Source organism: Pristiophorus japonicus, chromosome 26 (assembly GCF_044704955.1).
Source record: "Pristiophorus japonicus isolate sPriJap1 chromosome 26, sPriJap1.hap1, whole genome shotgun sequence".
In the NCBI taxonomy this organism is placed as follows: Eukaryota; Metazoa; Chordata; class Chondrichthyes; family Pristiophoridae; genus Pristiophorus; species Pristiophorus japonicus.
In genome coordinates this window covers 16,694,703-16,719,034 of record NC_092002.1, presented here as the reverse complement: position 1 = coordinate 16,719,034, position 24,332 = coordinate 16,694,703, and the positions used below count along the sequence as shown (strand labels likewise).

At 51.2% G+C, this 24,332-nt stretch overlaps 1 protein-coding gene across 2 annotated transcripts; it reads left to right on the top strand.

Annotated features, from left to right (window-relative positions):
• Positions 1 to 84: 84 nt before the first annotated feature.
• On the top strand, positions 85 to 21,309 carry LOC139239223 (protein FAM98A-like). Of its 2 annotated transcripts, XM_070867902.1 has the most exons (8): positions 87 to 417; positions 4,698 to 4,846; positions 6,094 to 6,228; positions 11,099 to 11,295; positions 13,634 to 13,714; positions 15,777 to 15,893; positions 17,541 to 17,708; positions 20,438 to 21,309. In XM_070867902.1, the coding sequence occupies exons 1-8, from the start codon at positions 380 to 382 to the stop codon at positions 20,594 to 20,596; spliced, it is 1,044 nt and encodes a 347-aa protein (XP_070724003.1). In that variant the 5' UTR covers positions 87 to 379; the 3' UTR covers positions 20,597 to 21,309. The 2 variants fall into 2 exon arrangements, with proteins under 2 accessions (XP_070724004.1, XP_070724003.1); XM_070867903.1 differs by lacking the exon at positions 4,698 to 4,846 and having other exon boundaries at positions 85 to 417.
• Positions 21,310 to 24,332: the final 3,023 nt, after the last annotated feature.

Below are 24,332 nucleotides of genomic sequence, written 5' to 3'. Positions count from 1 at the left end.
CAATGTACAACCGGGCTGGGGCATTTTTGCACGAGTTGGAGAACTGGCAGAAGGGTGTTCGTGAATCAAGTCAGGAGGCGACAAAAGTTGTGTAACAGGCAGGACTTTAGGACCTGGGAGAACCATTTCAGTCAGCCAAGGACCAAACAGCAGGTTCAACTTAATGCCTGAAGGGAAAAAAACAACTTAAATCAACAGTAATTCTTCTTCCTGCAAATGGTCGGTGGCTGAGCAGGCAGCTTGCTGGTTGCCTACCCCCGAGCTGGCCTTCGGTCAAAGGACTGCTGTGGGGGTCCTGGGAGGAGGTGGGAATGGTCAACTCTCACCGCTGGAGCTAGAGAACTTTCAACAGTGTGTGTGGCTGAGAGAGAGACCGTGGATGGAGGGCGATGTACTGGGGACGCTCAGAGCCCTGGGGTAAGTGTGGCCAGGCAGCATTGACAAGAAAGAAAGAAAGACTTGCATTTATATAGTGCCTTTCATGACCACCGGGCACCTCAAAACGCTTTACAGCCGATAAAGTACTTTTTGGAGTGTAGTCAGTGTGGAAAACATAGCAGTCACTGTGTGCACAGCAAGCTCCCACAAACAGCAATGTGATAATGACCAGATAATCTGTTTTTGTTATGTTGATTGAGGGATAAATATTATGCCCCAGGACACTGGGGATAATTCCCCTGCTCTTCTTCGAAATAGCGGCATGGAATCTTTTACACCGACCTGAGAGAGCAGACAGGTTTAACGTCTCATCTGAAAGACGGCACCTCCGACAGTGCAGCACTCCCTCAGCACTGCACTGGGAGTGTCCGCCTAGATGTTTTGTGCTTCAGTTGCTGGAGTGGGACTTGAACCCACGACCTTCTGACTTGGAGGTGAGGGTGCTGCCCACTGAGCCACAGCTGACGCACAGAGTTGACGGTTATGGGATGGTTTCATTTCCTGGCACAATACATTGCCGTTACATCTTGTTTTTAGCTGTTCCTGGGATGTGGGTGTCGCTGGCAAGAAGGTGGTGGTGAGCCGCCGCCTTGAACCGCTGCAGTCCGTGTGGTGAAGGTGCTCCCACAGTGCTGTTAGGGAGGGAGTTCCTGGATTTTGACCCAGCGACGATGAAGGAACGGCCGATATATTTCCAAGTCGGGATGGTATGTCGGGAGGGATGGTGTTCCCATGCGCCTGCTGCGCTTGTCCTTCTAGGTGGTAGAGGTCGTGGGTTTGGGAGGTGCTGCCGAAGAAGCCTTGGCGAGTTGCTGCAGTGCATCTTGTAGATGGTACACACTGCAGCCACGGTGCGCCGGTGGCGGAGGGAGTGAATGTTGAAGGTGGTGGATGGGGTGCTGATCAAGGGGTGCTGCTTTGTGGCTGTACAGTATGAGGGTGAAGTACCAAAAATAGCGGACAGGAAAAGACTCTGGTCAATCCAACCCTGTCCTGTACAACTGTGATGCTTTGCATTGCAATATATACACTCCCCATCCCACCTAGAAGCCTGAGTGTGAAACAATATTCTCTGTAGTGCTCTGGGGATCCCATGCAACCGGCTTTTAAGCAGAAAAACTGTGGTGTGATGTATTTGGAATGGGCCCTACGGCTAAAAAAACGAATTACAGGGAGCATCAGTTGCCAATCCTTCAGGATCGCTTTGGAGTTTTTAGGAATACAGGACCAATCTCAAGGACACTGTTGTGAGCAAACACCCGGGAGAAAAGCCATAGCGGGCATTAAAAAATTATGTTCAAAATAAAAAGTCGCTTGTCTGACAGTTCAGAATTGTTATGTATGTAACTATGTAATACTTGCCAACAGAGGGCACGACTGTTGGAGTCCTAATGGTCACCTGCACACACGTGAAGAGCCAGTATAAAAGGTTGGCTGCCATGTTGTTTAGGCACTCTGGAGTTGTAATAGAGAAGACTAAGGTCACACTAAGTTTAGCTCACAGTATTCAGCCTCGTGGAGTTATTCTATACACAACAAGAATCATCCAATCGGGCAACAAAGAGACTGCTCGTGTTCCGATTGGCCGGGGAAGGCGGGGCGCTGTGATGATGGACGTGTCGGGCGACTAATGGCGGGAGTGTGGGGGCGTGGACGGTCGGAGACGGGAGGTCAATCACCGGGAAAATGTCCAACCACAGTTGGCAACTCACTCTGGCATCAATGTTCCCCCTAATTTATTTTTTGGGGGGGTGCGTGGTCCCTTTAACGGGCTCCGCGACCTCCAGGCAGCAGCGCGGGCCGCGTAGCTTAGTGGGAACGTTGCCCGCCTCCCTATTCCCACCTTACCTGAGACCAGCTAACCCTGCACAGGTCGGGGCCTTTATTGCTCTGGATTCCCTCACAGTGGGACTGCACTGGGCCCTGATCCATTGGGGAGGAGCTGAGGCAGACACGGATACAAAGGAGGGAGAGGAATCAGCGGCTTGAGCAAGGGTGAACCTGGGTGTCCCTAGCACCCTGCTTTATGTAAACCCCAACTTGGTGCATGTGACACTCGTGTCCCTCCAATATTGGCTAGCTCCCTGGGCCGAGCTTCCTCCAACAGGTCAATGGGATGAGAGAAGGTTAGTATGCAGGTACAGCAAGTAATCGGGAAGGCAAATGGAATGTTGGCCTTTATTGCAAGGGGGATAGAGTATAAAAGCAGCGAAGTCCTGCTACAACTGTACAGGATATTGGTGAGGCCACACCTGGAGTACAGCGTACAGTTTTGGTCTCTCTATTTTAAGGAAGGATCACCATAGGCAGTCCCTCGGAATCGATGAAAACTTGCTTCCACTCTTAGCATGAGTTCTTAGGTGGCTGTACAGTCCAATACGAGTACCACAGTCTCTGTCACAGGTCGGATTGGAGGCTGTTCAAAGAAGGTTCACTAGTTTGATTCCGGAGATGCGGGAGTTGACTTACGAGGATAGGTTGAGTAGGTTGGGCCTATACACAATGGAGTTCAGAAGAATGAGAGGTGATCTTATTGAAACATATAAGATAGTGAGGGGGCTCGACAAGGTGGATGCAGAGAGGATATTTCCACTCATAGGGAAACTAAAACTAGGGGACATAGTCTCAGAATAAAGGGCCATCCATTTAAAACTGAGATGAGGAGGAATTTCTTCTCAGAGGGTTGTAAATCTGTGGAATTCTCTGCCCCAGAGAGCTGTGGAGGCTGGGTCATTGAATATATTTAAGGCGGAGATAGACAGATTTTTGAGCGATAAGGGAGTAAAGGGTTATGGGGAGCTGGCGGGGAAGTGGAGCTGAGTCCATGATCAGATCAGCCATGATCTTAGTAAATGGCGGAGCAGGCTCGAGGGGCCGAATGGCCGACTCCTGCTCCTATTTCTTATGTTCTTATGTCAATGGGAAGAGAGAAGGTTGCGAGGAGATTTGCTCGAGGCGTTCAGAACCCTGAAGGGTTTTGATAGAATAAATAAAACAAAATTGTTTCCAGTGGATTTAAGGTGATTGGAACCAAGAGGGACATGAGGGAACTTTTTTTACAAGGCAAGTTGCACTGGAACACGCTGCCTGAAAGGGTGGTGGAAGTAGATTCAAGAGTAACTTTCAAATGGGAATTGTATAAATATTTGAAGCAAAATAATTTACAGGGCTACGGGGAAAGAGCAGGGAGTGGGACTGGTTGGATAGCCCTATCAAAGAGCTGGCACAGGCACGATGGGCCGAATGGCCTCCCTCCGAGCTGTATCATTCTACGATAAGGGACTGTTAACAAAAATGGCAGCGCGTGAAATTGGAGGCAACTTATTATCTTGGAAAGGGAATTGGTCAGGATGTAGGAGACCGAGAGTCGGGGTGATGGGTCTGCACTCAAATTGGCAGAATGTGGCAAGTGGCGCCCCCCAGGGATCGATACTGGGACTGCAAAGAAACAAATTTCCAGGCCGAGGAAAGAACGAAAGACTTGCATTTCTATAGCGCCTTTCACGACCACCGAACCTTCCAAGGTACTTTACAGCCAATGAAGTACTTTTTGGAGTGCAGTCACTGTTGTAATGTGGGAAACACAGCAGCCAATTTGCGCACAGCAAGCTCCCACAAACAGCAATGTGATAATGACCAGATAATCTGTTTTAGTGATGTTGATTGCGTAAAAAAAAGAAAGACAGACTTGCATTTATATAGCGCCTTTCAAGACTACCGGACGTCTCAAAGCACTTTACAGCTAATGAAGTACTTCATGGACTGTAGTCACTGTTGTAATGTGGGGAACACATGTAGGTCCAGCCCGGGTAAGGACGACCGGTTTCCTTCACTAAAAAGGGCATTACAGCAATAACTTGCATTTATATAGCACTTGTAACGTCCCAAGGAACTTCACAGGAGCATAGTCACTGTCCCGTGCTCTTCTTTGGAAAAAGTGCCACGGAATCTTTTACGTCCATCTGAGAGGGCAGACGGGGCCTCGGTTTAACATCTCACTCGAAAGACCTCCGACAGTGCAGCACTCCCTCAGCACTGCACCAGGAGTGTCAGCCTAGATTAACCTACAACCTTCTGAGTGTGTGTGAGGCGAGTATGCTACCCACTGAGCCACAGCTGACACTATGCGGAAAGAGCAGGAGAGTGGGACTAGTTGGACAGCTCTGTCACAGGCACGATGGGCCGAATGGTTCGAAATGGAATGAAAGTATTTATTGGTTGACCTTTGTTCTTCCCCCGCCCCTGGTCCCCTGTTTCAGGTACACCGGACCGCTCGTGGAGGCAGATGCACTCTCGCAGGCAGTGCAGGAGGGGCCGTGCTGTCCCGATTTCACAGCGTTGTGCTCCTGGCTGGTGTCTGAACTGAAAACCGTGAGCCCGGTGGAGGAATGCGTCACCTCAACAACAGGTGAGACCTTGGGATGGAATGCAAACCTGGAAATAAAAAGCTGGTAGCCTCTTGCGCATGCACCGATTTCCATCGCTCCACCATTGGCGGGCGTGTCTTCCGCTGCCTGGGCCCGAAACTCTGGAATTCCCTCCCTAAAACCACTCTGCCCCTCTCCTTCTCTCCCCTCCTTTAAGCCGCTCCTTAAAGCCGACCTGTTTGACCAAGTCTGCCCGAATGTCTCCTTGTGTTGCTCGGTATCCAATCCTGTGAAGTGCCCCGGGACATTAAAGGTGCTATATAAATGCAAGTTGTTGTTGTAAAGCCCCTTTCTTAGGGAAGGAAACTGGCCGTCCTTACCCGGTCTGGGCCTAAACGTGACTCCAGTCCCACATCCAACGTGGTTGACTCTTAAACTGCTGTCTGAAGTGGCCCAGTGAGCCCCTCGAGGGAAAGCTGGGATGGGAATTGATGCCGGTTTCTGAGGGAGAGCTGAGGGGGCTCCTGGCAAAACCCAGGGTGACACGTTGGAACCATCATAGCTTCGGCCCGGAGGCGAGTCATTTGGGGCGCGGCGCCCGGATTTGGCTGTTTCACTGCAAAACGGCCGACATTCCCAGTGACAGCTTTATTTTGTTACGCCTCGATTTCAAAATCCTTATCCTTGTTTTCAAATCCCTCCATGGCCCTCGCCCCCTCCCTATCTCTGTAATCGCCTCCAGCCCCACAACCCCCCGAGATGTCTGCGCTCCTCTAATTCTGCCCTCCTGAGCATCCCTGATTATAATCGCTCCACCATCGGTGGCCGTGCCGTCTGTCGCCTGGGCCCCAAGCTCTGGAACTCCCTCCCTAAACCTCTCCGTCTCTCTACCTCTCTCTCCTCCTTCAAGACGTTCTTTAAAACTGACCTCTTTCACCTGCCTTAATATCCCCTTATGTGGTTTGGTGTCAACTCTTGTTTGATAACGCTCCTGGTTGGGATGGTTTACTACTTTAAAGGCGCTATATAAATGCAAGTTGTTTTTTGCTAACTAATTGGTGAGCAGCAGGACTGAAGGTTATGAGGACAGGTGTGGTGCTATCTAGGTGGCCTGGAGCTTTGACTGATCTCCTTCGGAGGGATCAGGAGGTATTGTCACCTAATTCTCAGGTAGAGGATGAAATGACTGGAGCGATGAGTACGTGTCCCCAGTCGGGCTGTGTAGGCCGAATGGGCTTTTGTTGATCCGATCCGGGTTTAGTAACGGGCTTCTGTCTCCGTTTCATAGGACCTGAAGACTCGGAAACCTTCCAACTGGAGATCAGCGGGCTGGTCAGTGAGTTGCAGTGTCCCTATCAGTCTCTCACCACAGGAAATGTGACATCCAGACTGGACATCAGAGAGAGCTGTGTCCAGCTGCTGTGTGAGTACTGGCGACACCTCAGGGGACTCCCTGCTGTGCTGCACGCACAGGGGAGTAATTAACTTGTGCAGCACGGTAACCTGATGTAATGTATCTGCTTCATGGGTTCTTTGCTTAAGCATTCATAGCAACGCATTGCTATTAAGAACTAGTTGGTTTATTAGCAAAAGTTTAACAATCACACTACACATTACTAGTTCATCCACCAGGCTCACAACTGCATACCTCATCATGGACGACCTAGACCCAACAGGCTGGGGTTTTATTGAGTACATCACGTGACTGGCTAAGCCACTCACAATGCAACAGCTCTACAACTATTTTAAACTAAACTTTAAATCAAGTGCCCCCTTAGTAAGGGCACTAGAACCCATAAATTTAGAAATTAACTGGGAACTTTGCCAATTAACTTAAAATTGTCTTCCCGGCGGTAGCGAAGCACTCCATTCCCTCCGGCGCCCACCTCTCGCGGAAGGCCGCGAGCGCACCCGTGGACGCCGTGTGCTCCATCTCCAGGGACACCCTGACTCGGATGTAACCGTGGAAGAGGGGCAGGCAGTCGGGCTGAACGACCCCCTTGACCGCCTGCTGCCTGGACCGGCTGATGGCCCCCTTGGCCAGGCCCAGGAGCAGTCCTACGAGGAGGCCCTCCGACCTGCCCGCTCCCCTCTGCACCGGGTGCCCAAAGATCAGGAGCGTGGGACTGAAGTGCAGCCAGAATTTGAGGAACAGCCCCTTCAAATAATGGAAAAGGGGCTGCAACCTCACGCACTGTACATAGACGTGGAACATGGACTCCTCCAGACCGCAGAAATTACAGGCGGCCTGGGAGTATGTGAACCGGCTTAAAGACCGATTGCACGGGACAGCTCCGTGCAACACGCTCCGGGCCTAGTCCCCAATAAATAGAGGGAGGACTCCCGCGTAGAGAGCACTCCATTGGGGAGCCCCGCCTCCTCCGGACGGTAAGATGGTGCAAAACCTCCACCAACCTGTGAGCCTGCTCACCGGTGCAAACATCACCTGACTCTACACCACGTGTGCGCTTACGGGCCGACTGGTAATCTTCGCACCGCTTCTTAAAATGAGGAACCGAGTGGGCAGCTTTGAGTGAGTGTTTTATTGTGCGGCGTTTATAGTCGCAGGATCTCGCACTGATTTGGGAGTCCCGGCGTACTCCACTTTTGGATTTAAATTTAGTCGATTCTGACGCCTCTCATTCTTCAGAAACAACACCGCTGTGTCTGTGAGGCCCCTCGCTCCTTTTGAGCCGGAATGTTGTCCCATTTGGTTCTCCGATGTTGACCCCGGCGTTGCTCTTATCATTTAACTGTCTTAAAATATAGAGGGGTTGGAAATTCGGCTGTGCCTCAGGTGTCCCGGGCGGGGTGGTAAACCTTGCGGTGGCAAATGGTTTGTGTCTGCCGCCCCAAAATTCCTCAACTGGGCCCGGAGTTCGGAGTGGGGCGCTAAGGGAGGAAAATCCCAAGCTAAACAGCCGGCCTCGGAGAGCCCTAAGAGAGGCCTCGAGGGGTAGGTGGGGGGGGAACCTGAAAAGAAAACATCAAAAGCATTCACACACATAGCTCCCGCCACCACAGCATAAATCGCAAAGAAGATCAATCACACTTCCCTCCGGTCAACATTACTTGTCTGACCGCTAGAGCTCGTACCGCCCGCTTTCACAGGCGTTCCCAGCAGGGGGCTCTGCGGAGCGCTACGGGTTGGGCGGCAACCAAAAACCGAGTCGCAACCAGGGGGGCCCACCAGACTCGCCCCTCCCGGGCGGGAATGCTCCGCACCCTCGCCCATACCGGTCCCAAATGTCCCGGCAGGACGCTGGAAGTTGGCCGCGCGGTGTGACTGCCGTCGTTGCCACTCCTCCGGGGGCGCTAAGCGGGGCGGCGGAAGACCGAATTTCCAGTCCCGCGTACCTTGCGCCACCTCTTGACGGTATTGTGCCATTGTCAGCTCTGCGTCTGAACAGAGCCTGTTACTGTTGCTCGGTAACAGTCAGCGGGGGAGCCTTGTACTTTGGGGGGGGGGGGTGGGGGGCAGGTTGCAAATGGGACGTGGACTGAGCCAAACACTGCGTTCCTGGACATTTCCAGATTTCTCTGGACAGGAACCTGATTCTCATCAGACCAGTACGTCCTGCTCAATTCTGCACAAGGCTCCCCGGTCGAACGATTGAAATTACGGCCCGGCGTGAAGCCATTCATCCCATCATGCCTGTGCTGGCTCTTGAACTGCCGCTGTCCACTCCCTCAATGTCATTCCCCCTCCCTTTCTCCAAGTCCTGTCACATTCTTCTGTTTCAGGTATGAGGTCTCAGTGGGCAGCACACTTGCCTCTGAGTCAGAAGGTTGTGGGTTCAAGTCCCACTCCAGAGACTTGAGCACAGAAATCTAGGCTGACACTCCCAGTGCAGTGCTGGGGGAGTGCCGCACTGTCGGAGGTGCCGCCTTTGGGATGAGACGTTAAACCGAGGCTCCTTCTGCTCTCTCAGGCGGATGTAAAAGATCCCGTGGCACTATTTCGAAGAAGAGCAGGGGAGTTATCCCCGGTGTCCTGGGGCCAATATTTATTCCTCAATCAACATCACTAAAACAGATTATCTGGTCATTATCACATTGTTGTTTGTGAGAGCTTGCTGTGTACAAATTGTCTGCCACATTACAACTGTCGGACACAGAGTTAAGGTAATTGGAAAAAGAACCAGAGGGGAAATGAGGAGAAAGTACTTCATTGGCTGTAAAATGCTTTGTGACGTCCGGTGGTCATGAAAGGCGCTATATAAATGCAAGTCTTGCTTTCCTTATTTCGAGTATTAAACCTTTTTCAGGAGCGATGTACTAATTATGGTGACCTCTGACACAAGTGGTTTTAGATTTTAAACTTGAGTTTACCTCTGCTGAAAGGAATAGGGATAGAGTATCTTCTAGAATGATGGAGCACAGAAGGAGGGATATACTTGCACTGGAGGCAGTTCAGAGAAGGTTCACGAGGCTGATTCCTGAGATGAAGGGGTTGTCTCATGAAGAAAGGTTGAGCAGGTTGGGCCTATACTCATTGGAGTTTAGAAGAATGAGAGGTGATCTAAAAGATGTAAGATTCCGAGGGGGCTTGACAGGGTAGATGCAGAGAGGATGTTTCCCCTCGTGGGGGAATCTAGAACTGGGGTGCATAATTTCAGAATAAGGGGGCGCCCTTTTAGAACCGAGATGAGGAGAAATTTCTTCTCTCAGAGGGTTGTAAATCTGTGGAATTCTCTGCCCCAGAGAGCTGTGACGGCTGGGTCATTGAATATATTTAAGGTGGCGATAGACAGATTTTTGAACGATAAGGGAGTCGAGGGTTATAGGGAGCGGGCGGGGAAGTGGAGCTGAGCCCAAGATTGGATCAGCCATGATCTTGTTGAATGGCGGAGCGGGCTCAAGGGGCTGTATGGCTACTCCTGCTCCTATTTCTTATGTTCTTGGAAGGAGGCCTTCGGCCCATCGTGCCTGTGCCGGCTCTTTGAAAGAGCTCTCCAATTAGTCCCACTCCCCCTGCTTTTGCCCCATAGTCCTGCAAATCTTTCCTTTTCAAATATCTATCCAATTCTTTTTCAAAGTTACTATTGAATCTGCTTCCACCGCCCTTTCAGGCAGCGTGTTCCAGATCACAACAACTCACTGCGTAAAAACAAAATAACATTCTCCTCATCTTCCCTCTGGGTCTTTTGCCAATTGCCTTGACTCTGTGTCCTCTGGTTACTGACCCTCACTGTCTCCTTATTTTCTCTATCAAAGCCCCTCATAGTTTGGAACGCCACTATTAATCTCCTCATGACCTTCTCTGTTCTAAGGAGAACAACCCTCGTTTCTTCAGTCTCTCCACATAACTGGAGTCCTTCATCCCTGGAACCATTCTGGTAAATCTCCTCTGCACCCTCTCCAAGGCCTTGACATCCTTCCTAAAGTACGGTGCCCAGAATTGGACACAATACTCCAACTTGAGGCCTAACCAGTGATTTATAAAGGTTCAGCGTAACTTCCTTGTTTTTAAACTCTTTGCCTCCCTTAATAAAGCCACAGATCCCGAATGTTTTTTTTTAAACAGCTTTCTCAACTAGCCCTGCCACCTTCAACGATTTGTGGACGTGCACGCCCAGATCTCTCTCTTCCTGCACTCCCTTTCAAATTGCACCATTTAGTTTATATAGCCTCGCCTCATGCTTCCTACCAAAATGCATCACTTTATACTTCTCTGCATTAAATTGTATCTGCCACATGCCTGCCCACTTAACCAGTCTCTGTCCTCCTGAAGTCTGCCACTAGCCTCCTCGTTGTTTACTGCATTTCCGAGTTTTGTGCCATCGGCAAACTTTGGAAAATTATGCCCTGGATACTCAAGTCCAGACCTTTGGAATTCTCTGCCCCCGAGGGCTGTGGAGGCTCAGTCTTTGAGTATATTCAAGACAGGGCTGGATAGAATTTTTGGATATTGAGGGAAGCAAGGGATATGGGGACAGTGCAGAAAAGTAGAGTTAATGTAGAAGATCAGCCATGATCTCATTGAATGGCGGAGCAGACTCGAGGGGCCGAATGGTCTACCCCTGCTCCTAATTCTTATTAATATATATTAAGAAGAGCAGTGGTCCTAATACTGACCCCTGGGGCATACCACTGTACACTTCCCGCCAGTCTGAAGAACAACCACTACTCTCTGCTTTCTGTCCCTTAGCCAATTGCATATCCACGGTGCCAGTGTCCCGGTGATTCCATGTGTGATACGGATAGAGTAACTCGGGGTGTTGCCAGCTGGCGAGTATGTGTGCACCGTGGGGGTGCCAACTGACGGGTGTCCCTCTGTCTTTTGGCCTCAGTGTTCCTGGGCTCGGAGCTGCAGGCGGCCAGGGTCCTACACGCCAGGCAGTCCTCGCGGGCACCGCGCCAAGTGCCGAGGGCCGACTGCGATGACGAAGTCTTCGGAGAACTGCGGGCTCTGTGCCAGGCGCTGGGCACGGCTGAACCCGCCCGCGATGTCCCGCTGTCGCAACTCTTCACCGACCTGGAAGCAAAAGTAAGGGAGGCTGGGGAATGGAGGGAGGGAGGGGGGCGCGGCCGAAACCGTTCGCGGCTAAATTGATAGGAGACAACTGTAACGATATAAAGTATAGCGCCCTCTAGCTAGGAGGTATAGCGCCCTGGCTCTGCATTGAGAGAAACTGGCTGGATGAGGAATGACATTTTTATCTGCACATGGCTGATTGAGATCTATTGAATAAATAGAGCTACATTGAACTTAAGAGGCTGTAAAATACAACGAGCAGTTAGCGTTTTGGGTGAAACTTGCTCGATCGTGGCTTTGCCCTCATCGGTTTGTGTTGTTTGTGGTTCGCGTGTTACTCAGAGCGCCGTGCATCCATCAGGGCTTTCTCACTCGGCCGCTAACATAGCGGGATCGCGACGTTCTATGCAGTTATTAACTCGGCTGGGCATGTTGTGTTTTTGCCTAACCGAGTGAATGCTACCAACGAACCGAAAGCTGTGCAGAAACATTCTGCGCATCAATATGGACTCCAGGCTGGATTTCCCCCGGGCTGGAATGTCTAGAACCAGGGGTTAAGTCTCAGGATAAAGGATCGGTCATTTAGGACAGAGATGAGGAGGAATTTCTTCACTCAGAGGGTGGTGATTCTTTGGAATTCTCTACCCTAGGGGTCTATGGAAGCTCAGTCTCTGAGTATAATCTAGGCCGAGGTCGAGAGATTTTTGGACTCGAAGGGAACCAAGGGATATGGAGGTCGGGTGGGAAAGTGGAGTTGAGGTCAATGATCAGCCAAGATCTTATTATTCTTCTTTGGCGGTCCTTCGTGTCGAGGATGACTTGCTTCCACACCAAAAAGGGATGAGTTCACAGGTGTTTTAGTGAAGGACCCGAACTATATGTTGAAGGGTGGAAGATGCCTGTGCGTGGATTTTTTTAACGTGGGGTGGCCGTTGGACACCAGTCACCACACTGGGCTTGACAGAGCGAGGTCTTGGTCCAGTGGCAAGGGTTAACCAGGACGACTGAAGACCTGCTCTGCTGCACGGACGGAGCAGGAGCAGGCTCGAGGGGCCCTGGGGCCTACTCCTGCTCCTATTTCTTATGAATGTTAGCTTTCATAAGCCGATAGAGATACCAATTCCACTTCGAATTTTTATTTTCTTCATTTGGGCAGCAGCGCTCTCTTTTCTCCCATCCCCCTCCCCTCCTGTCTCTCTCGCTTATCTGTGGGAGCTGAGCATCCCTGATTATAATCGCTCAACCATTGGTGGCCGTGCCTTCTGTTGCCTGGGCCCCAAGCTCTGCAACTCCCTGCCTAAACCTCTCTGCCTCTCTACCTCTCTTTCCCCCTTCAAGACGCTCCATAAAACCTACCTCTTTGACCAAGCTTTTGGTCACCTGCCCTAATTTCTCCTTATGCGGCTCGGTGTCAAATTTTTAATCTCATAACACTCCTGTGAAGCACCTTGGGACGTTTCACCACGTTAAAGGTGCTATATAAATACAAGTTGTCCGTCGAGAACAACCAAATAAACCACTAGAACTGCGTAAGGGCAACTACTTGACTTCGTTGGCAGCAGTCACATCCTTCCATGACCACTGCCAACGGGCAACCTCTAACATGCAGCCTGTGTGCACTTCCTTCTTAATCTCTCTTCATAACACACACATGCGTAGAGATGTGCACGTGCACGTGCACGAGTACACACACTTGAACAGATGTACACACGCACACACTTCACATTTTTAAAACTAGTTCCTGGGATGTGGGCGTCGCTGGCAAGGCCGGCATTTATTGCCTGACCCTAATTGCCCCTTGAGAAGGTGGTGGTGAGCCGCCTTCTTGAACCGCTGCAGTCCGTGTGGTGAAGGTGCTCCCACAGTGCTGTTCGGGAGGGAGTTCCAGGATTGTGACCCAGCGACGATGAAGGAACGGCCGATATATTTCCAAATCAGGATGGTGTGTGACTCGGAGGGGAACGTGGAGGTGGTGGTGTTCCCATGCGCCTGCTGCCCTTGTCTTTCTGGGGGGTAGAGGTCGCGGGTTTGGGAGGTGCTGCCAAAGAAGCCTTGGCGAGTTGCTGCAGTGCATCTTGTAGATGGTGCACACTGCAGCCACGGTGCGCCGGTGGTGGAGGGAGTGAATGTTGAAGGTGGTGGATGGGGGGCCGATCAAGCGGGCTGCTTTGTCCTGGATGGTGTCGAGCTTCTTGAGTGTTGTTGGAGCTGCACTCATCCAGGCAAGTGCAGAGTATGGATGGCATGGGCCAGCTCTTTGTTTGAGAGTCTTGTATTAAAGCCGGGTGTGGGTGGATGGCTCCTCCTCTGGCCCCTGAAACTCGCCCGTTTAATGTGTTTTGTATTTCAGATCCGAGAGGCCACTTGCCGACTGCCGCCGACTGGAGTGGGTAAACCTTTGCTGAGCTGCCGCCTGGAGCCTGGCCAATGGGTAGACAAACCGCACCATCCGCATTGACTGCGCTCTCGTTCGGCAACAGGAAACGCCGCCTGCCATTCTAACCATTTCCAGCCCAGTTACTTCGAATATACGGCACAGAAACAGGCCATTCGGCCCAACCAGTCCATGCCGGCGTTTATGCTCCACTCGAGCCTCCTCCCGTCTTTCCTCATCTAAATCTATCAGCATAACCCTCTATTCCCTTCTCCCCCATATACTTGTCCAGCCTCCCCTTAAATGCATCAATACTATTCGCTTCAACCACTCCCTGTGGCAGCGAGTTCCACATTCTCACCACTCTCTGGGTAAAGAAGTTTCTTCTGAATTCCCCATTGGATTTCTCGGTGACGATCTGATATTGATGGTCTCCAGTTATGCTCTTCCCCACAAGTGGGAACATTCTCTCTGTACCCACTCTAACAAAACCTTTCCTCATTTTAAACACTTCTGTTAGGTCACCCCTCAGCCTTTTGTCAAGAGAAACGAGTCCCAGCCTGTTCATCCTTTCCTGATATGTATACCCTCGCATTTCTGGTGAAATCTTCTCTGCACCCTCTGCAATGCCTCTATATCCTTTTTATAATATGGCGACCAGAACTGTACGCAGTGCTCCAAGTGTGGTCTAACCAAGGTTCGATACAGGCTGAGTATAACTTCCGCACTTTTCAGTTCTATCCCTCGAGAAATAAACCCTAGTGCTCGGTTTGCTTTTGTTATGGCCTTGTTAACCTGTGTCGCAACTGTTAGTGATTGGTGCATTTGTACTCCCAGAACCCTCTGCTCCTCTACCCCACCAAGACTCGCACCCTCTAAGTAATATGCAACCTCCTTATTTTTCTTGCCAGTATGTAATGCCTCACACTTGTCTGTTGAAATTCATGTGCCGATTATATAGAATCATCGGAATTTACGGCACAGAAGGAGGCCATTCGGCCAACAAAGAACGATCCAACTAATCCCACTTTCCAGCTCTTGGTCTGTAGTTCTGTGGGTTACAGCGCTTCAAGTGCACATCCAACAATGTCCATTTGTAGTGCGCACTATCCCACTGTAAAGCTCACTTCTCTGTGGTCCCTGTCTCTGGCAACTCGGGCTCGTGGCGGGGAGAGATCCTCCACGATGGTCGTTGCTGGTGGCTCTCATTTGAGGATGCAGTTGCTCCTTGATTTGGGGAGGGGTGGTGGGGAAAACGAGAGAGAACATCGCCCATTCCAAGGTCCCGATCAAAGCCACTCGTCGGGTGCCCGCGAGCTGGAGCGGGAACCGCGTTGGACTCGCCCTGACTGCTTGGCGGAGATTGGACTTGGCCAGTCGGGGTGGGTGTTACTTCAAGGGAAGGCCCCTATCCCAAGTCCCTAGGGTGCGGTACGGTAGTGCGCTGAGCGTACTGCGCCATCAGGCTGCCTGGTAATAGCGGCCGATCGTGGCAATTGATGCTGCGGCAATGTTCACTCCTTCAGCTTTCTGCACTTGTTGGTAACCTGTTCTTCATTCCTGTGGTGTGGGCATTGCTGGCAAGGTCGCCATTTATTGGCCACACCTCCGGCAGCGCAGCACTCCCTCAGTAGATCTTGTGCTCAAGTCTCGGGAGTGGAACTTGTGAAATGTCTCGGCCTGAACTTGTTAACACTGCTGGGCCCTGTGCTTAAATTTAAAAAACAATTCATTCTCAAGATACGGGCGTCGCTGGTGAGACTGGCGTTTATTGCCCGCCCTTGCTGCCCCTGGAGATGGCGGTGGTGGTAGTGTCCTGAACCGCTGTAGTCTGTGTGGTGAAGGTGTGTCATCGTCCCCCCCCCACCACCCTGGTGCTGTTGGGGAGGGAGTCCCAGGATTTTGGCCCGGCGACAATCTATCTATAAGCCTTGGCTTCATCCCTGTGCCCGTACAGATATCTAATGTTCCAGGAGCCTGCAACCTGGTGACCATTGAAAGATAAGAGAAGGCGGTTCCTCTTTGTTTTCAAGCAAAGATTTTCTCCGTAAATAGGGAGCGCGTCATTACTTGCCCAGTGCCACTCCCGCCCCCTGACCCTCGGTATTCTGTGCCTCAGGAACATCTGGAGGTGATTCATCGAGCGATGGGCGTCGAGTACGAGTGTCGCAGGCAGATGTTGATCAGTCGCTTGGATGTGACGGTGCAATCGTTCCACTGGTCAGAGCGAGCACAGGTTAGGCCTCGCCTGAAGGCTCCGCTTGAAGAAAATGTAGACAGCCTTATAACAACTCCCGCCGTAAACTAGGCGAGGAAGAAGTTTAGTGAACTGCAGGAGTCCATGGGAATGTTTATCCTGCACTGGCCAGCGATGGGATCACCTTTTAATAATCTTTAAGCTATTTAGGTCAAGGGATAAGAGGTGTTCTTATTGAAACGAGTAAGATTCTGAGGGGGGCTTGACAGGGTAGATGCAGAGTGGATGTTCGCCTCGTGGGGGAATCTAGAACTAGGGGGCATAGTCTCAGTATAACGGGTCGCCAATTTAAGACGGAGATGAGGAGGAATTTTTCTCTGAGGGTTGTAAATCTGAGGAATTCTCTGTCCCAGAGAGCTGTGGAGGCTGGGTCATTGAATATATTTAAGATGGAAATAGACAGATTTTTGAATGATAAGGGTGTCGAGGGTTATGGGGAGTAGGTAGGGAAGTGGAGTTGAGGTCAAGATCAGCCATGATCTTATTGAATGGCAGAGCAGGCTCGAGGGGCTGAATGGCCGACTCCTGCTCCTAAATCTTATGTTCTTAAATTCTGGGTTACAGCACTGGTGTACCTGTTGCATGATGGGATTGATTCCAAAATGGTGGTTTAGGATGATCAGATCCATAAAATGATTTTAATAAAGGGGCTAAAAGGGTTAGATTAAGAGGACAGGTTGCAGACTAGGCTTGGCCTTCCTTGAGTATAGAAGATCAAAGGGTGATCCAATGGAAGTGTTTAAGATAATTGAAGGAATTGATGGGGTAGATCGAGAGAAACTGTTTCCTCTGATGGGGGGAGTCCAGAACAAGGCGACGTCACCTTAAAATTAGAGCCTGAATGTTCAGGGGTTATAGAAATGCAAGTCTTTCTTTTTATACATAAGCAGAAAGACTTGCATTTATATAGTGCCGTTCATGACCTCAGGATGTCCCAAAGTGCTTTACAGCCAATTTAGAGTGTAGTCACTCTTGTAATGTGTGAAATGCAGCAGCCAATTTGTGCATAGCAAGCTCCCACAAACAACAGTGGGATGATGGCCAAATAATCTGTTTCTGTTATGTTGATTGACTGATAAATATTGGCCAGGACACCGGGGATAACTCCCCTGCTCTTTGAAATAGCGCCATGGGATCTTTTACGTCCACCTCAGAGGGCAGACAGGGCCTCAGTTTGACGTCTCATCCGAAAGACGGCACCTCAGACAGTGCGGCACTCCCTCAGCACTGCACTGGGAGTGTCAGCCTAGATTTATGTGCTCAAGTCCCTGGAGTGGGACTTGAACCCACAACCTTCTGACTCCGAGGCGAAGGTACTGCCTACTGAGCCTCGACTGACACTGATAGTGGTGATGAGGAGTGGGACTGCAGGTCCTCTCCTGAGCCAAGTGGAGTTGAAGGAATATACGGAGCCCTTGGCTGAGGTCCGGTCAGTTAACCTGGCACATTCAACTCGAGCCATCAGGAGGCGCTGTGCAATCATGTTCGATGGGGGGAGCGGGACAGGCCTCGATGCCACGTCGCTCTGTGCAAGCGATGTTTCATCACTCCGCATCTCGTGTTTCTGTCTCCGGTTGTTTGCGGCCAATGTGGAGGTAAAGGTTTTTTTTCCCCCCTGTGTTTCAGCAACGGGGAGCTGAGATGCAACAGCTGTACGAGCCTTTGAGACGGGCCCTCTCTGCCACAACCAGCATAACCCTTGGCCACCTACTGTCTGCTCGGGAGGACCTGTCTGTCATCACCAAAACCACCTGTCGCAGCAATCGGGAGAAAACTGCGTGCGCTGTCAACAAGGTAAGGAGCAACGACCAGGAGGGAGCTGGGGAAGGGGATGGTGAGAGAAAAGACTTCGTTCACATAGCGCCTTTTACGACCACCGGATGTCCCAAAGCGCTTTACAGCCAATGAAGTACTTTTGGAGTGTAGTCACTGTTGTAATATGAGAAACGCGGCAGCCAATTTGTGCACAGCAAGCTCCCACAAACAGCATTGCGATAATGACCAGATAATCTATTTTGGTGATGTTGATTGAGGGATAAATATTGGCCCCAGGACACCGGGGATAACCCCCCTCCTCTTCTTTGAAATAGTGCCATGTATCTTTTACATTCACCTGAGAGAGCAGACGGGGCCTCGGTTTAACGTCTCACCTGAAAGTCGGCACCTCCGACAGTGCGGCACTCCCTCAGCACTGCACTGGGAGTGTCAGCCTAGATTTATGTGCTCAAGTCCCTGGAGTGGGGCTTGAACCCACAACCTTCTGACTCAGAGGCAAGAGAGTGCTGCCCACTGAGCCACAGGTATGGAGTAGAGGGCAAGACATGCAGGGATTGAAGGACAATACCGGCGGGGAACTGGGTGGGTGGAGGACTCTACTGGCCTGGAGTGAGGGGCAGGATTGGCAGAGGACAGCTGGGGGGGTGGTGGCAATGTTGGCTGGTAACCGGAGGCAATGCCAGCAGGAGGTGGCACAGGGTGTCTGTAATGTGTGCCCCTGTGAGGGTGCGCACGGGTTTGTGGAGCTGTTGCATTGAGTGGGAGTGGCTTAGCCAGTCACATGATGTTCACAAGACTCAATAAAACCCCGGCCAGTTGGGTTCGGTGGATCCACGATGAGGTATGCAGTTGTGGACCGAATGGATGAACTGGTAATGTGTAGTGTGATTATTAAGCCTTTTGCTAATAAACCAACTAGTTCTAATAGCAATGTGTTTGCTGTGAATTCGTAAGCAAAGAACCCATGAAGCAAATACATTAGTGTCTTACCGGCAATTATTCTTTATGTAAAAGTGCGCATAGATTGATGAAAGCGAGGTGCCCACTGATCGTGACTCTTGCTCTACCCCACGACCCCCCTGTGCACTCTGGAGGTCCCACCCTGCGAGAGCAGAGCCACCGTCTCTGCATGCACTCGCCGAATGAAATGACTTTAAACAAAACATTATCCCGACTGTGATACTTAAAATAAAAGTGGTGACTGTATGGCTATATCAGCAAGATATAGCTGTGGGATACCCTGGTCAAAGACTGCCCTAAGTGGAGGAAGTGCATCCGGGAGGGCGCTGAGCACCTCGAGTCTCGTCGCCCGAGAGCATGCAGAAACCAAGCGCAGGCAGCGGACGGAGCGAGCGGCAAGCCAGACTCCCCACCCACCCTTTCCCTCGACCACTGTCTGTCCCATCTGTGACAGAGACTGTGGTTCTTGTATTGGCCTCAGCCACCTAAGGACTCATTCTGAGTGGAAGCAAGTCTTCCTCGATTCTGAGGGACTGCCTATGATGATCAGCGAAAATCTTGGGTGACATATTACCGAATTAAAATGGTAATAGTTTACATAAGAAATAGGAGCAGGAATAGGCCACCTGACCCCTTGAGCCTGCTCCACCATTTAATACGATCATGGCTGATCTGATCATGGACTTGGGTCCACTTCCCCGCTCGCTCCCCATAACCCCTATTCCCTTATCGGTTAAGAAACTGTCTATCTCTGTCTTAAATTTATTGAATAACCCAGCTTCCACAGGTCTCTGAGTTTAACTCGTGCCGTCTTTTTTTTTTAAACTGGCTAGATTTGAGAATCCAAATGGGCGTCTTTTGCCGACTCTTACAAAGGCCGAGAGGCCAAATGGAGTTTTCCTCGGGGCAGAAGTCAGGCACTTTGCAGATGACACAGCCCAGAATGTTAGGAGGTGGAGCTGTGTCTGTATCGCCCCACACAGCGAATACATGATTTCCTCCTCTGGTATTGCTAAAGGACCTTGCTTCCCCTGAGGACGTTGGGATAGCTCCGTCCCATAACTATCCAGACTGATTCTTGCGATGGGAGTCTAGGGGAATGAAGGGATATGGGGATAGGGCGGGAAAGTGGAGTTGAGGTCGAAGATCAGCCGTGATCTCATTGAATGGTGGAGCAGGCTCGAGGGGCCGAATGGCCTCCTCCTGCTCCTAATTCTTGTGTTCTATGTTCACATTCTCTGACTGCACAGCAAAGATTGTGGAAACATCTCACAGTTAGGCACTGAGCACAGGCCCAGAGAAATGCAGTTCAGGTGAAGGGCATGGCGGGCTGAGTACTGCACTGTCGAAGATGCCATGTTTCGGATGAGATGTTAAACCGAGGCCTCCTGTCGGGAGGACGTAAAAGATCCCGCAATACTATTAGAAGAGCAGAAGGAGTTCTCCCTGGTTTCCTGGTCCAATATTTATCTCTCAATCAACATCAGTAAAATCAGATTATCTGATTATTATCACATCGCTGTCTGTGGGAGCTTGCTGTGCGCAAATTGGCTGCCACGTTCCCTACATTACATCAGTGACTGCACTCCAAAAAAGTACTTCACGGGCTGAAAAGGGCTTTGTGAACATCCTGAGGTTGTGAAAGGCGCTACATAAATGCAAGTTTGATATTTTTATTGGTCCGGGGGTCATGTTTATTTGCACCCCCCCCCCCCCCCCAGTCAAGACCCTGGTTTTGGATTGTAGCTTGCAGAATGTTCCTGATAAAATGTCCCTTTGTTTCCCAGATCCTGATGGGGCCCGTGCCGGATCGCGGAGGGCGGCCGAGCGAGCTGGAGGCGCCGATGCCCGCGTGGGAGAGCCGGCGCAGCGGGGGAGGGGGAGGGGGAGGGGGCGGGAGAAGGCAGAAGTGGGGGGGTAAAGGACGCAAACACAAACCAAGCTAACCGGGAAGGCCTCCCCGGCCCCGTGGAATGGGGGAGGGGGAACGTGGGAGGTCTCCGTTTGTGCGGGCTGGGGCGTGCACAAAATTGAACCGAGACGGAACCATCGAAATCGCAAGCTCCGTGCTGTCCCCGGGAATGCTGGAGCGAGTTAACTCGATGCGCTGGAGTGACGAGGGGACAGCGCCAATGGTGACGCGACCGCCATTTTGGAGACCGCCGTCCAGCAGCCCAACATGTGGCGGCCTTCGAAGGCCGTTGGCTCGACTGCCCTATTTAACCCACCTCCTCCCGCCTCCCTGCCAGCGAGACACTGCATTCACACCCGAGGCCAGGCCAGGGACAGAGACCATCGTGGTGGTTAGAAATAGATGGAGTTGTGGTGGGTGACAGGAATGTGCCGCTCGGCTGAATGCAGAGTCTCTGCTCAACGCCCCGAAGGCCGCGATATCAGTTCTTCACGCTGTGGATTATGGAGGGGGGGGGGGGGGGGGTGAGCAGGCTGTGGTGACGAGTGTGGCTCTGGAGTCAGGGGAGGCTGCGACTTCAGCACAAGTTCTTTGTAACCCTGATGGACTGCGTTGCGGAGTCCCTCTTGGTTAGATACAACAAATAATCATTCTGTTTGGGTCTGATTGCCACTACTAATGCCTGGAGTTTTGTAGCCTGTGGACATCGGTCCTTGTCTGTCTTTCAGCCAGTCTGTGTATGGGATGGGATGGGGTGGTGTGTGGGTGGTGGCAGCGGTGAGGGTAGAGGGGGTGTGGGTGATGGCGGGGCTCGAGGGTTCGAGGAGGGGTGTGTGGGTGGAGGGGTAGAGGAGGGATGTGAGGGTAGAGGGGTTGAGCTATCGAGGGGGGGGTGGGTGGTGAGGGTAGAGGAGGGATGTGAGGGTAGAGGGGTTGAGCTATCGAGGGGTGGGTGGGTGGGTGGTGAGGGTAGAGGAGGGATGTGTGGGTGGAGGGGTAGAGGAGGGATGTGAGGGTAGAGGGGTTGAGCTATCGAGGGGTGGGTGGTGAGGGTAGAGGAGGGATGTGTGGGTGGTGAGGGGGGGTAGAGGAGTCGAGGGGATATGTCGCGGGACGGGGAGGGGGCGATGGGAGGTGGAGATCGAGGTGTCTGGGTGAGGGGTGGTGTTTTTGCCCAGAAGGAGAATACGTGAGGTCCTCACGGGGCAGCTTTCTGAGCTGCTGGTTTTACCTGCGTGTTGGTTTGTGTTCAGCCAGTTCCTTTGACCCGAGCCTCGCTGAGGTGGGGACAGTTTTGCAAAGTTTCTGTAAAAATTGTCATGTTCTAATTGCTTTATATTTGAATCTCCAACTGCGTGCTGGGACTCCAGCTGTTTTATGCACTGGGGTTGGATGCTGAGAAATGTTTATTTTTTAAAAAGAATTAAAACCCAATGATCCCCGGTTCTGTGTGTTTTGTGTGTGTGTGGGATATATCACAGTTTGGGGTCTCTATGCTGGATATTTATGTGGCTGTTATCGCTCGCTCTCAGAAGTGGACCATATGTTCAACTATCGGCTGGAGGGCACCTTTTTGTTAATTTTTAGCCAAACAATAGTATGACCAGCGGTTATAACTGAAACCTTCCAGCGTATTCGGGCTATTGAACAGCTGACCAACACTCGCTTTAATTGTTTATTTTAGGCCAGGCGGCCCCTTTAACAGCCCAGTCAGAAATCTGGTTTTTGCATTTAAAAGCCGGTGAGCCAGCTGTGTGGGCAGCTTCAAGGGAACATTGCCCCCGACCAGTGAGTTCTCTCTCTCTCTCTCTCTGTGTGGAAGGCAGACTAAAATAGCCCTTGAGTGAGATGAGGCACTGTTTGATTTTACATTAAGTACACGAATGGACAATATTTAGCTTCCGCAGTGGGAGCTGGACAAGCCATGCTTGGTGAGGGCAGGGCCAGTGATACCAGAAACTGAGGTTATAACTATCGGGGAAGATTGAGGGGTGACCTAATAAGAGGGCTTTCAAATTATCAAGGGGTTCGATGGGGTAAACCGTAATGTTTCCGCTTGTGTGGGAGTCCAAAATAGGGTTCCGTGCAAGCTGCGCATTGTCCTGTTTCTTTCAATGCGCTGACCCGTTAAGTTTCCGCACACGTGCGATATTTACAATGGAGCAGCCCTGCGCGGGTCCTTGTGGATTACTGTGCGGGCGCAGCTTAGGAGCGAACATTGGTCCTAAATATAAGATGTTCACCACTACTATAATCCAATCCGGCATTCAAGAGAGACTTCTTTAACCAGAGAATGGTTAGAATGTGGAACTCGCTACCACAGGGAGTGGTGGAGACAAATAGGATAGATGCTTTTAAAGGGGAGGCTAGAAATCATCACCATCATAGGCAGTCCCTCGTAGCGAGGGTGACTCGCTCCCACGCCGAAAAGGGAGGCGTTCACAGGTGTTTCAATGAAGGACCTAATATTGGGATCTCGAACTACATCCTGAAGGGTGGAAGATGCCTGTGTGTGGATTTTTTTAACGTGGGGTGGCCGTTGCACACCAGCCACCACACGGGCTTGGCGGAGCTAGGTCTTGGTCCAGTGGCAAGGGTTATCCAAGGCGACTGGAGACCAGCTCTGCTGCACGGGCACATATCACAGTGTGGGCTGGGCCCGTGCTGCCCCCGGGCCCTCGGCTCTTCTGGGCCCCGGTCACATCCCGATCACATAAAAGAGAAAGGAACAGAAGGATATGCTGATAAGGTGAGATGAAGAGTGGTAGGAGAAAGCTGGTGTGGAGCTGAATGGCCTGTTTCTGTGCTGTAAACTCGATGTCATTCTGTGTGTTGATTTCCTACTCAGCTCTGTAGGTACAGTGCCATCCCCATGTCCCTGTCCATTGCAGATCTGTCTCTGAATAAAATTGACCTGTGTGTGTGGGACCAGCAAGCCAATGAGTCAGGCAAACTACAACCAGTTGCATACACGCCTTGAAGCCTGTCCAAGGCAGAAAAAGCCGACGGCATAGCAGAGAAAGAGGCTTTAGCATGTGTTTGAGATAAAAAAAAATGCACCAGTAGCTGTTTGGGCTTCGCTTTGAGCTGGAAACCGATCACAAGCCACTTATATTGTTGTTCTCGGAACACAAAGGTATCAATACCAACGTGCCGTCCCACATCCAGAGGTGGGCGCTGACATTATCTGCCTATGACTATGTCATTCGCCATAGACCAGGCACTGACAACTGCGCTGATGCATTGAGCCAGTTACCATTGCCCACACCAGAGGTGGAAACGCCAATGCCCGCAGAGCTACTCATGGTCATGGATGCCTTTGAGGGTGAAGGGTCGCCTGCCACTGCTCAACAAGTTAAGACCTGGACCAGCCAGGATCCAACCCTATCAGTTCTAAAATGTTCTGTTCTTAACAGGGACTGGTCGACCATCCCCAAGGAAATGGGTGATGAAACCAAACCGTACAGCTGTCGCAAAGATGAGCTTTCCATCCATTCCGACTGTTTACTATGGGGTAATCGTGTTGTAATGCCCAAGAAAGGCAGGGCGAGATTTGTACGGGAGTTACAAAGTATGCATCCTTGTATTATCATGATGAAGGCCATCGCCAGGTCCCATGTTTGGTGGCCTGGCATTGACTCAGACTTAGAGTCATGCATGCATCAGTGCAGCACTTGCATGCAGTTAAGCAATGCCCCAAAGGAAGCTCCGCTCAGTCTGTGGTCATGGCCATCCAAACCGTGGTCTAGAATCCACATCGACTTTGCAAG

Coding starts and splice junctions, on each gene's coding strand:
- LOC139239223 (XM_070867902.1), top strand. CDS start 380: ATGGAGGGCGATGTACTGGGGACGCTCAGAGCCCTGGG. Junction 11,296..13,633: donor TCACCGACCTGGAAGCAAAA/GTAAGGGAGGCT, acceptor TTTGTATTTCAG/ATCCGAGAGGCCACTTGCCG. Junction 15,894..17,540: donor ACTGGTCAGAGCGAGCACAG/GTTAGGCCTCGC, acceptor CCTGTGTTTCAG/CAACGGGGAGCTGAGATGCA.